The 12,716-nt window shown below is 53.9% G+C and overlaps 1 protein-coding gene across 3 annotated transcripts in view; it reads right to left on the bottom strand.

The window, feature by feature from the left end:
- The window catches only part of KIAA0556 (KIAA0556 ortholog), a 180,539-nt gene that overhangs the window by 29,007 nt on the left and 138,816 nt on the right, over positions 1-12,716 (bottom strand). For all 3 annotated transcript variants that reach the window (XM_032430729.1, XM_032430728.1, XM_032430727.1), the window contains one exon: positions 3,610-4,477. In XM_032430729.1, coding sequence (XP_032286620.1) covers positions 3,610-4,477 — 868 coding nt within the window. The remainder of the gene's footprint in view (positions 1-3,609; positions 4,478-12,716) is intronic.

Genomic DNA, 12,716 nt, shown 5'->3' on the forward strand with positions numbered 1-12,716 from the left:
CCTAATGATCAGCTCCACTTTGTGGGCCTTTTGTTCCATGGACACAAGTCTTCTTCCTGCTTAGGCTTGCTGTGCCCTCTGCCAGTTATGCTCTTCTCCCGGATCTCCGCGTGCGGGCCCTTCTTGGCCCCCTCCTCCTTGGGGAGGACTTCTTTGCTCTGTTCCCTGCTGCGTCCCAGGGCCTGGCAGAGAACGTGGTGCACAGAAGTGCTCAGTCCACGTTTGCTGGCCCAGGGATGGATGGCTGGCATCACCATTATGCAACGCCTGGGAGCCGAGGGACTCCCTCCTCCATCTGTCAGCTCTGGTGCACCTGTCCTCTCCCCTCCCCTCCTTCTTCATTTGCCATTAAAAAAGACCCCAGGAGTTCCTTCCTTTCCTCCAGGCGTGAGGCTTAACATCTGGCAGAAGGAACTTCCCATATGGATCGTCATGACATCAGTTTATTGGGATTTGATTTCCACTGACTGAAATGAACCGCCTGGGTTGGGCTGTAAGGGAGCTGAGGAGGGGGAACAGACGTCATGTGTCAGGGACTCAGCCTGTGTGTCTCGGCCTGGGTGGGCAAGAAAGGCAGGACTCTGCTCTCCTTCTGCTCCTGCTTTCTGATTTTTTCTCCCCAAGACGTACAGTCGGGGTTTTGAAAGCAGAGAGGTGCAGGCTTTCTCCTGGACCTCTTGGATGTGACAGCAGGCTGGGGGCCCCCGTTTCCCTCTGTCTGCAGGAGAACACACCATTCATGGCGGGGGGCACTAGGATGAGATGACGGGATTGAAGACTTAAAACTATCCCTTGGTGGAGGTAAACAGGAACTATGAAGTTTGAAACTCAAGCTTGTAAAAATCAACGGCACCACCGTGAGGTATATACTAGTTCTTCCTAAAACGGGAAACGAGACTGAACATAGGGAGACACAACAGAGCCACGTGTGTTCAAGGTGAACAGCCCTCCAGCCTCGGCTGATTGGACAAAGGGCCACGTCAGCCAATCAGCGTCTCCCCTGAGACTTTGGGAGCGAGAGCCGGGCAACTGTCACTCTTGGGCTGTGGGGCACCTCCTGCCCTGTGCACAGAGCACGGAAAGCTGATCTCATGAGGAAGAGTGAGGGAAGGTGGCAGAGGCAGGGCCCAGCAGCCCTGGGGAGTCAGGAGGGAGAAGTCTCCTGGGCGCCCACTGGCTTTCTGCTTCCTCCTTCCAATTTCAGGTGACAGGCAGCCACACTTCCTGCCTCTGGAGGTCTTGTGCTCAAACTGGGCAGGTGCAATTTTATTCACCTCTAGCCAATGGACCGCTGATGCAGATGCTTCTAAAATGCAAATGACATTACATGCTTTGTTGGACAAAAGGATTTCCAGGCTCTATCCTTTGGGGACAACACGACTCTAGCCCCAGGGAAGAACTCAGGCAGTCACTCATTCTAGAAGCATATTGGAGGGCTTGGCCCTCACCTTTCCTGAAGGGCATGGCTGTGGGATTTGGCTCTATGTAATGGGTAATTTAAAATTTCTAAGCAACTTTCCTTTTTAGCATGACTGGCTTAACAAGCATTAAATCTCCAGGGCTCGGTTCTCAATGTGTCATTAAGCCAAGCAGTGAAATGCCTGGAAAGAAATGAAAATGAGACCAAATCTTCTGAATGTGGACAAGTTAGAATAACACCCATCACCTCGGAGTTCCCAGAGGTTCTGTGGGTCTGTTTACCAGGAAGACTCATGATCGCCTGGCTCTCCCTGGTCAGGTGGCTGCGGAAATGGGGTGCCATAGGGTAACTAGTTCGACGCATGGATACTGGAGCAGGATGGCCTGGGTTCAGATCCTGCTCTAACCCCTTCTGGCCATGCAACCCGAGAAAAGTTACTTAAACCTCACATTTTCTTTATCTGTCAAATGGGGCTGGCATGAGGATGAAATCATTTGAGTAACATGCCTGGATGAGAGCCTAGCTTAATGCAAACGTGCCATGCATCCAGCCACCGAAGTTCCTTCTTTACACCACCCCTCCCACACTGCAGAGGACCCACCACGTGTCGGGCACCTGGGTCCTGGGGACCCCGATACAGATAAGACACAGTCTCTGCCCTCAAAGCGCTTCTAAGTTCTTCTGCTCTGCTCTCCTCCCTGACACCCAGTTTCAGGGTTAAGTCCGAGTGGGGGTGGGCAGCAGAAGTGTGTAAGCCTGGGGAGCCCGGGGGGAAACTCTGCCTGGAAGAAGGGAGCCTGTCGTTTATGCGGAAAGGCACCCCGTGTCTGAGGGACGTGCCCTGGTGCCCTATGTGACCTCGGGGTTCTGAAAGAAGCCACCAACTCTCTGCACGTCTAAGCGTAGACTCGGGCTGAGTGCAGACCTTTGGGGTCTGCCTTCTGGACAGTAACAGAATACACGCTGACCCGATTCACTAGGGAATATACCCTGGCTTCCCATACAGATACGCCAGGAGGCAGAATCCCACAGTGGGGGGGTAGGGATGATGATGGACTGCGGCACCTAACACCTGCGGCTAGCACTGTGCCAGACGCCGCACACACATGACCTCATTTTATCCTCCCATGAGATGGTATGCTTGGTGTCACTCCACAGGCCAGTGGTTTCGGTGGGGCGGAGTTCCATTCAGAGGCCCTAGGATCTGGTGCTTGCGGGGCACTTCCCACACGCCAGGCTCTAGTTATATGTGCCGCCATCCTCTTATTCCTTCCTCACAGCACTGAGGATGGGGGGGAGGCGCTTTGTTCCCATTTTACCGCTGAGGACGCTGAGGCTCAGAAAGGGGATGTGCCCAGCTCTGTAAGTCCCAGCCTAGAAGCAACAGAGGCTGGGATCAAATGGTCTGACGCCTAGCTGCTGGGCTACGCACCTTCCCAGGAGCCAAATCGGAGTGCAAATATCTAGAAACCCAGCCTTTCAGATTGCTCAGGTATAATCAACTGCAAAGTTCACACACCAGGTGAGTCCTCCCAGCAGATTCTTTTTTTTTTTTGACCTACATAGTAGTTTTAGAAATACTCTCAATCCATTGCCAATAATGAATAATATTCTACACTTCTGATTTCTCTTCATAAAAGGAGAAGGGAGGCCTGGCACATCGGCCTTGCATTGCTAACTGCCAGAAAGCATTCTGAGTGCGGGAGCAGCTGCCTGTTTTAGATGGGCTGGCTCTCGCCAGCGCCACAGTCCTCACCACTCTCTGTAGTACTTCCCACGCCCAGGCAAGTGCCAAGTGCTATTTCTCATCACACTTGTGTTATTTTCCTGATGGTACAGTTAAGAATAAAGTGAAGTCATTAGACACCAACGTCTCCATCAGAGGTGGAATAGCAAAGCCTAGATTGGAAAAGCCACGTGGCAAGAAAAATGGGCAAAGGGGACATAACTCGGTGGCAACAACAAATATATCGAGGACTTTAATGTGCAAGGAATGTCTTGCCCATTCTACTCATCGCTGTCACCTCCGTGGCCCCCTGAGACAGTGAATTTGTGACCACTGTTTGAGAAGAACCCCCATGCTTTGCAGATGAGGAAACAGAGGTCCATGGAGCCAAATGGTATCATGCCAATCAGTGGCCCACGCTCGGGGACGGTGGCACCCGGGTCAGCCTGCTTCTCGAGCTTACCTCTGCCGGTTGGCGGGCCATCGCTGTGACTGCTGATGAGGGTGTCCTTCCTTGGGCCTCTCCTCCCACTAGCAGGGTGTTCCCTGTTGGAGGGCTGGTTAAAGATGTCAAAGTCATCACAGACTTTGGGGGTCACCTTCTGGGCTCTCTCTCCAGCGATGACATCCCAGCTGCGCGGCCGCCCTGGCTCACGCCTCGGGCCTTTATCCCCAACCTCGACCTCTCTAGAAGCCTCCCCCATGGTGTCCGTGATGGCGTCTGATACAAGTCTGCCTACCCAGTCCAGCGGCTTCTCAGGACTCAGCCAGAGCGGCTTGGGCTTCCTGCCTCCCTGCTTCCCACCCTTCCCTATGGCAGAAGGTTGCAACCACGATGGGGTTTTCGCTGGCGGCTCGGAGACTTTTCTGCTCGTGAGGTTTTCCAGCTGTTGGGCCAGGGAGAGCTCTGGGTCAAGGGGAGGGCATTCCACAGGCGGGCAGAGCGGGGGGGCCCCCAGCACGCCCCCCGTCGAGGCTAGGGCTGCTGGGCAGCTCGCATCTTCATCCAACTTGGACAAGCTGTCCTTCGTGCAGTCGGGAGGATTCATCTTTCCGCCAAGTAACGTTCCTTGGGAAGAAAGCTTCACATCGGCTAGTGCTGCAGCTGGCGGCGAGAGCTCCCCATCTGTGCCAGCCATCTTGCGGGCCTCTCTGCTTTCCCCTGAGGGGACACCCAGGGCCCTTCCCCTGCTCTCGTCCTGCTCCTGTTCCACGCCAACCGGGATGCTCCGGTCAGCCGGGGCCTCTCCACCTCCTTTGTCTAACGTGCCATCAAAGATGAGACTTTCATCGACGTAAAGCTTCACGTTCTTGGCACCGACGTCAAGATCCTAAAAACACAAGATTGAACAAAATGAAGCTGTGTCCATCAGGCTGATGTATCGAAGTTTGGAAGCAGGAGATCCAAAAGAAACATGTGGGATGCTAGAAACGTGAGCTTTAAAAAACAACAACAAAAAAACCCCATAGGACCCGGGATGTTAAATAAGGCTGGTGTCATTTCTGTGTGAACCCTTCCATACTCTGTAAATCAAAGGACGTTCACAAAGAGACAGCCCGACTGCTGCCTTCGCACCGTTACTCCCCGCTGGGACACTGGTAACAGCCTGCTAATTGGTCTGCCTGCTTCCTGTCTCTTGCCACCTTCAACCTCAACTTCACATTGCCAGAGTTCACTCCCTACAAGAGCAGAGCTGGCCCAGTCACTCCCCTTTGTGAAATGCTTCTTGTTCTCCACTGCCGGTTCTTTAATACACGGTTCCTGGGACCTCTGCGTCAGGAAAGCCTGATGTGCATGTGAAATGCAGAGCCCCTGATTCCATGGGTGTCCTATTTTGGGTGCCCTGAAAGCAGAGCCTGAGGCAAGGGTTGAGTACACGTTGCTTACTTGGAAGCTGTTCCCAAGAGGGAGAAGGGAGAGTAAGATAGGGCAGGAGAAAGCCCCCCCAGCAGTTTTGAGCCCCTGCTGTAGGCAAATGGGGCTCCATCGTGCTGGGGCCTTGCAGGGACCCACAGAATGCACCTCAGAAGTGTCCCTCCCAACACGGGAGGCTGGGGTGTTTATCCACTGACCCGCTTCTCCACTGTTGAAGGTTGCCCCTGGGGACACAAGTTGAGGGCCCTGGTGGCTTTCAAAAGGCAGAGAGACCTGGGAGCCCTTGAGGTGTTGCCCGTGAGCATGCCCAGGGGCTGTCCCGCCTCAGCTGCGATCAGAGGGGGGCTGAGGGGACGTGGTGTGGTGCTGTACTTGTAACAGGTTCTCCGGATGGTTCTTTGGCACATGGAAGGTAGAGAACCTCAGGCTGACGGGATGAATTCCGAAGTCCTCGGCATGACATTCATATGGTAACCTTCACAACAGGATCCCTGGCTTAGCCTTCCTGTCCTCTCCTCCCCACAACACTTGTGCCCCTACACAGACGTTGAATGTTTCCTTGCTCATGCTTAAACTATCATCACACCTCCTCCTGCCACTGCCCTGTTTATCCATTCCCCTTTAGAGCAAAACTCTTTCTTTGAAAACAGCTTTATAAACGAGAAATAGAATCCGTACTTCATATAGTGAACTGTGCGTATTTAAAGCGTTACAACTTGGTAAGTTTTAACACGTGTATACATTATGGTGTATCATCTCCACAATCAAGCTAATGAGCATATCTGTCGCCCCCAGAGTTCCCTGGTACCCCTTGGTAATCCCACCCTCCCTCCTTCTCCCGCCCCCAGGCAACAGCCCGTCCGCTTTTAGTCACTACAGATTACTCTGCATTTTCTAGAATTTTTATATAAAAGGAATCCTGCATGTACTACGTACTCTTTTTGGCCTGATTTCTTTCACTCAGCAGAAGTGAGGTTCGCCGTATTGTGTGATTAACGGTTTTATTCCTTTTCATTGCTGAGGAGTGGTCCGTTGCGGGGTGCCCCCACATTTGTCTGTTCAACTCTGAGAGTCCCTGTCACAGCTGCTCCTCCCGCCTTGTCTCTCGGCCTCGCCCCCGTCGGGCCTTCGCCCCCGCCTCTACGTGGATCCCTCCTCAGCAAGGGCACCAATCTCCAGGATGCAGAAGCTTCCTTGTTAATCTGGGACAATTTGGATTTACTCCTATTGTCCTGCTGTCATCACTCATAAAACCCACTTTCCACCCTCTAAAGTATCCTGGTTTGGACAATATATTGTAGGGTCCAGCAGGTTGCCAGATCCGCTGGGAGAGGCACAAGTCCTCAGCTGGGGCTCGGTAGCGTTTGTGCAGCGGGTTACCCCCCTTCTGTAGACTTCCTTCTGGGCTTCCGGGCCCTGCACTTGCCTGGTTTCCTTCCTGCGTCCGGCTCTCAGAGCTGCAGCGCCTGGGTCCTTGCCGTTCCTCTGCTTGGGCTGCCCCAGGGCTCAATCCCAGGCCTTCGAATCTCCCCGCACCCTCCACTAGGTGGGCTCAGCCAGGCCCAAGGCCCGAAATACCATCTTCCTGTTGATGACTCCTGATTATTTTAATCTTCAACCCTGAACTCTCCAGCAAGCCAAGTTATGGTGAGACCTCTCTTCTGCGATATCAAACAGGTATCTCAACCTTAACATGCCCCAGACAGGATTCTTTTTTTTTCCCTTTAAGATTTATTTACTTAGGGGATGCCTGGGTGGCTCAGTCGGTTAAGTGTCTGCCTTTGGCTCAGGTCATGATCTCGGGGTCCTGGGATTTAGCCCCACATCGGGCTCCCTGCTCAGTGAGGAATCTGCTTCTCCCTCTGCCCCTCCCCCTGCTTGTGCTCTTTCTCTCTCAAATAAATAAAATAAAATCTTTTTTTTTTTTTAATTTATTTGACAGAGAGAGCACAAGTAGGCAGAGCAGCAGGCAGAGGGAGAGGGAGAAGCAGACTTCCCCGCTGAGCAGGGAGCCCGATGCGGGACTCGATCCCAGGACCCTGGGATCACGACCCGAGCCGAAGGCAGACGCTCAACCAACTGAGCCACCCAGGCACCCTAAAATAAAATCTTAAAAAAAGGATTTATTTTATTTATTTTAGAGAGAGACAGAGAGAGAGAGCGAGCATGGGAGCAGGCAAGGGGCAGAAGGAAAAGGAGAGAGAGAATCTCAAGCAGACTTCCCACTGAGCATGGAGCGAAACGCGGGACTCGATCCCAGGACCTTGAGATCATGACCTGAGCTGAAATCGAGTCGGACTCCTAGTAGACTGCACCACCTAGGCGCCCCATCCTAAATAGAACTCTTGATTCAGGGGCACCTGGGTGGCTCAGTCGTTAAGCGTCTGCCTTCGGCTCAGGTCATGATCCCAGGGTCCTGGGATCGAGCCCCGCATTGGGCTCCCTGCTCCGCGGGAAGCCTGCTTCTCCCTCTCCCACCCCCCCTGCTTGTGTTCCTGCTCTCACTATCTCTCTCTCTGTCAAATAAATAAATAAAATCTTTAAAAAAAAAAAAAAAAGAACTCTTGATCCACTTTTCTCAAACCTGGTCTTTGCCCATCTTAAAAATGGTCCCACCATTCAACTGGGTGCCCCAACCTAGGAGTCCTCCTTGATTCCTCTTGTTCTCTCACTTAAGAATCCTGTCTGTCAGAAGTCTCTAGGGGCTACATCCAAAACCCCTCCCGAATCTCTGACCCCTTGTCCCTGAATGCGCTGCTGCCCATCAGCCCGGGGGGCCCCATCTCTCCCTGAGACAATGACCAGAGCCTCCTAATCGGCTTCCGCTTCCTCTCTGCACTGTCAGTTGCTCCCGCCCCACACGAACACACTTTTTTGTCTACACGGCAGCCCAGTCTTTTTTTTTTTTTTTTAAACAACATTATTAGCTCATGGCAGCCCCCTCCTTAAAACTGCCCAGCAATTTCTCATGACACTGAGAATAAATTCCAGCTCCCTTCAGTGGCCAATGAGGCCCATGTGATCCAGCCCCTGCTGACCTCTCTGACCCCGGCTCCCATCACATTCCCCCTCTTGCCCCCACTCCCCACACATCGGTCTGGTTGCAGCTCCGTGGTCCTGCAAAGCTCATGGCCACCCTGGGACCTGGGCTGGAGTGTTCTGCTCCAGGCACCTGCAAGGTTGGCTCCTTCTTGTCTTCCGAGACATCTTCCTGACCCTCTCTCGAGCCCCTGACTCATCCGGTCCCCTCTCTCTCTCACTGCCCTGTTCGATTCCCTTCCCGTCTCTGGAATAATCTTGTTGATCAGCTTTTAACTTAGATCCTGTCTCCCCCACTCAAACTTCAGCCCTCAGACAGTGGAGGCCCTACCAATCTTGTCCAAGGGCCCAGCAGGTGCCTGGCTCATGATTGGCACTCAACCCTTACTCTGGAACTACACGAGCATGAACACAGGTGTTTTTCTCCAGAATGGCACTGCTCTCTGACAGTGTCCTGAGAACAAATCTCATCGGGAAAATGGCAGCCTGTTGTTTCATCCCCAGAACAGTGTCTACCTCGCTTTGGCTGCTGATTTGGGTTTGAGATATGGACTCTGAGACCCCAGGGGTGTCCACCTCTCCGTAATCTCCCCCTTAGCCTTCCTGCCGCTGGGTGAGTAAGCTCTAACTAAACTTCTAGTTCACCGAGTTCCAGCCACAGAGGTTTCCGTCGCAATTTCGAATGAGAAGCATCAAGCCCGTGTTACACCACAGGAACCCGGCTTCAATCATCCAATTGCAGGATGGCAGGCTACTATTTGCCGACTGTCAGAAAAGTCGATTCTCAGAGCTCTCTTTTACATGTTTGTATGGATGTGTTCTCTGTTTAGCGGAGGCAGAGTGGGTGCATGCTGTGAATTAATCAGGAAATAGCTATTCGAGAAGGACAGCGCGGGCAGCATCAATGACTCGTTCTGCACAATTTCCACCACGGAAACATCTGGCGAGACAGAAACACTCATTTCAAGAGGTGATGGGGGTGCCGGGGAGGGCTTCCGGTCCAGCGCAGTCACGAGGTGGGCACCCTGGCTCTCCTAATGAGATGTCTGGCTCCCGATGTGTTTTTGTCTACATTCCACGGACAGCCTGGGGCACCGCCTGACCTCTAGCCGTCTGCCGCCCAGCTCCCTCCAAGAAGTCTGGCGGAGAAGGGACAGAAGGAGGGACGCAGGGCGCCAGGCAGGTGGGAGACAGATGTGCAAGGGTGGAACCTCAGGGTGTGGTGGGGGGCGTGGGGAGCCGAGAGGCTCGGGTCCTGCCTGATGGTGCTTAAATCTGAAAAGTTTCCAACACTCTGAAGGCCAAACAGGCCATATCTGTAGGCAGATTTGGCCCAAGGATCACCGGAGGGGGCTCCCTGGTTGGGAAACAAATAGTAGTCACTTCACCGGGAATTCCAAGTATGAAAAAAATAAAAGGCCGCATCATGTCACCCAGCCTTGGAGCAACTCCACAAGGGCCCATCTTGCAGATGAAAACACTGAGGCTCCGCCTTCCCCGAGGCTGTGCAGCTGGTGTGCAGGGAGCCACTCTGACTGGCATCTCCCTTTGGCTCAAGCTAGACCCCGAGAAGGTCTGGCCACGGGCAGAATCACCTGCCCTGGGCGGACCTCTGACCCCATTTCTAGTTTTCACTAAGTCCCCGTGGACCGACTTTCTCCTTTCCCCATCCCGGCTCCCTCCTCAGCCCTGGAGGCGATCGCTGTGGGCCCTGGGTGGGGAGTGCGAACACGTGTCCTTCCAGACTCCTCCCCTGTACTTACGGATGTAGGGATGTCCCCATCACCACACCTCAGAGGCGAGGTTAGAAACCACGTGAGATGCACATGTGCAGTGTGGAGGAAGCCAGCTCAAGGATTTTGCAGGTCTAGATTCCTTGGTGTCCCCTCAGTAAACCTCTGCATGTGGTGTGCCTTTGGGTGTGGATACAGGGAGACGATTCTCTCACTTCTAAGGAACCAGCCTGCTTCCTCCTTTCCAATAAGCAGGTCTTTAGTCCTGCCTGTTTCCCCCTCTGGCCTGGCTTCCAAGGAGTCCAGGGTGAAACTCCTCCTACCCTCTTAACCTTCAGAGACACTCTTCTGTCATGGGTTTTCAAAAGGACCCTTTGGAACCCTTTGGTTGGTTTGGGGTGAATGGGAGCATCTTTCCTTGTTCACACCCCGACTTTATTGTCCTTCTTTACAGTTGACAAGAACCCACCATGCTGAGACCGTCATGCATTTTTAATACGACAATGTTAATATTATTTCAATCTACGTAATTGAATCGACTTTGCAAGGCCACTTTCCTCCTTGGCCCTGGGGCCGCATGACATCTCTTCCAACGAGCATACACACCACTCAGCAAAGATGGATGGTGGTGCAGTTCCGTTATGACAACAAGCCAAGCAGAGGTGTGGGCATTTGCATTCACCAAGCGCTCTCCCCAGAGACAAACACCTGCCTTAAGCACAGCCGACAACCCCCAGAGAACAGCATCTGGAGGAGGCACTAGCTAGGCCTGAATGCTGAGTGCCGGGCAGAGTCCCTGAAAGCAGACCCTTCCTTGGGTACCCAACTGGAGTTGGCCTAGCTGTGCAATGGTGGACCCCATTCATGCACAGCCCGTGGGGGCCATATTGAAGCATCCCACACTCTATAGGTTCTGTCATGACCCAGGGGCTTTGGGCTGACTGGGAGGGGCTCCCCCTGATGGTAGGTTTATTGGGGATGGGGGGGCTTTGGGGATTGAGCCGCTGCTGCCTAGGAGCCACCATGCAGGCTTCAGGACCTGGCTCAGGGGCTGACTCCTCCAGGAATCCCCTGGCCCTCTCTGTCACCCCTTCCTCCCCTCCTCTGGTGGAATCGAGGGTCCTCCTCTGGGCTCTCGGAGCTGGGCTTACCAGCTGGTGCCTGTCCCCACCTGGATGGAAGATCTTCAAGGACAGGGAACAGTCCTGTCCTAATTCCTATCTGTCCTGAGGCCTAGCTCTGGGAACTGAACGTGCTCCTTCTTGGAGCACCTGAACTTGAATGTTTTATGGGGAGGAGACCTTAATGGCCTTTTACACATCCCTGGGGAAGAAGAGCAATGAAAACCATTTTTGTGATGTAGAAAGTCGGAAGAAGACGGTGAGACGCTGTGACATTTGACAAGCACCTACTACCTGCTGGGCTCTGGGCCAAGCACTCTGGCCCTCCCAACACCCATCACAGACGCAGGACCACAGCCGCGGGTGGGATGTGACAGATCGGGTCACTAACTGGTGGCCCTACAGCTAAATCTGGGCTGGGCTGGCTCCCAGAGCAGTTAACATTTCCAAAACTAGTTGACAATTTCTAAAAACCGGGAGCTTTCTGGCCTCTCTGGAACATTCAGGCCATCTGGCACCACGGGGCCAGTGCAAAGGGGCAGTGACCGCCGCCTCGACAGGGCATGGCCCTCCAGTGACCACAGTCTCTACTGAAAGGCAGGACTGTGTGATGGGCCCCAGAGGGCCTGGCAGTCATGTGACCACCGGCCAGCTGCTTTGCTGTCCAGTGCCTCAGTTTCTCCCTCTGTAGAGTAGAGCTGATTATGCCGTACCCATCTCATAGGACTGCTGGGGGGAATCAATGAGCTGAGACATGCAAAGCCCTTTGAATACTGCCTGGCACACAGCACGTGAGTGAGAAATGTAAGCCATGCACCCCGCCCACTGCCTGGGTGTATGTACCTGCCAAGCCTGGCAGCTCGGGGCTAGCGTGGCCCAGAGACTCCCTGCTCCCCTAAGGCCCGGTGCAGCAATCCCCCTGCTCTGGGCAGAGGAGGAATCCCATGCCCCGTAGCATGGGGCCTAGAATCACTCTTGCTGTCCCTAGGCCAGGGCTCCCCTAGATCTGGGCTGAGGCCCCAGAATGCAATTCTTACAATTCTGTTCAATCAAATACATAACACATGGTGGGGCCTTTCGGGGTCCTGGTCTATGTGGGATGCAAAAGAAGAAAGCAAGTTTCATCTTAAGGAGGGCATGACAGTCTGCATATTAAGGGGTCACAAACTCAGATGCTTGTAGGGCCACAGTCGAGGGGAGGGGGGTGTGGGGCCTGGGGTGAGCAGGAGAACACATGCCCCCCAGTCCAGAGGGTGCCTGGGGCCACTCAGCTCCGGCTGATGGACGCCACACACAGAATGAACGCCAGTTCATCAAAAGCCAAGTTTCAAATGTTGTCAAGTGATTCCCAACCTGGACAACACTGTGAGGGCCAAGTGGGGTACACCCGCGGGATGGCTTTGACCAGGGGGTACCCCGTTTGAGGTATCGGAGGCTCAGGAAACTGAGGAACACCTAGGGAAGCATGGGACTTGGTGCCTGGAAAGGCATGGCTGGAGACCACCCGAAGGGGCCTGGGGCAGGCCAGGGCTGTGCAGGAGGCTCGTGTGAGAAGAGAGAAGGACCTCAATGTCCCCGAAGGCCGGGTTTGTAATAAGCCGGGCTAGGCATTCTGAGTTCTGGGAACAGCAGGAGCAAAGGCATAGCGAAGAGAACAGTTTTATGGGGAGCAGGGGGAGATAAAAGTTGCACAGGGGGGCACCTGGGTGGCTCAGTCGGTTAAGCGGCTGCCTTCGGCTCAGGTCATGATCCCAGGGTCCTGGGATCGAGCCCCACATCGGGCTCCCTGCTCGGCGGGAAG

This window comes from Phoca vitulina, unplaced genomic scaffold, assembly GCF_004348235.1.
Source record: "Phoca vitulina isolate PV1807 unplaced genomic scaffold, GSC_HSeal_1.0 scaffold45, whole genome shotgun sequence".
NCBI classification, from domain to species: Eukaryota; Metazoa; Chordata; class Mammalia; order Carnivora; family Phocidae; genus Phoca; species Phoca vitulina.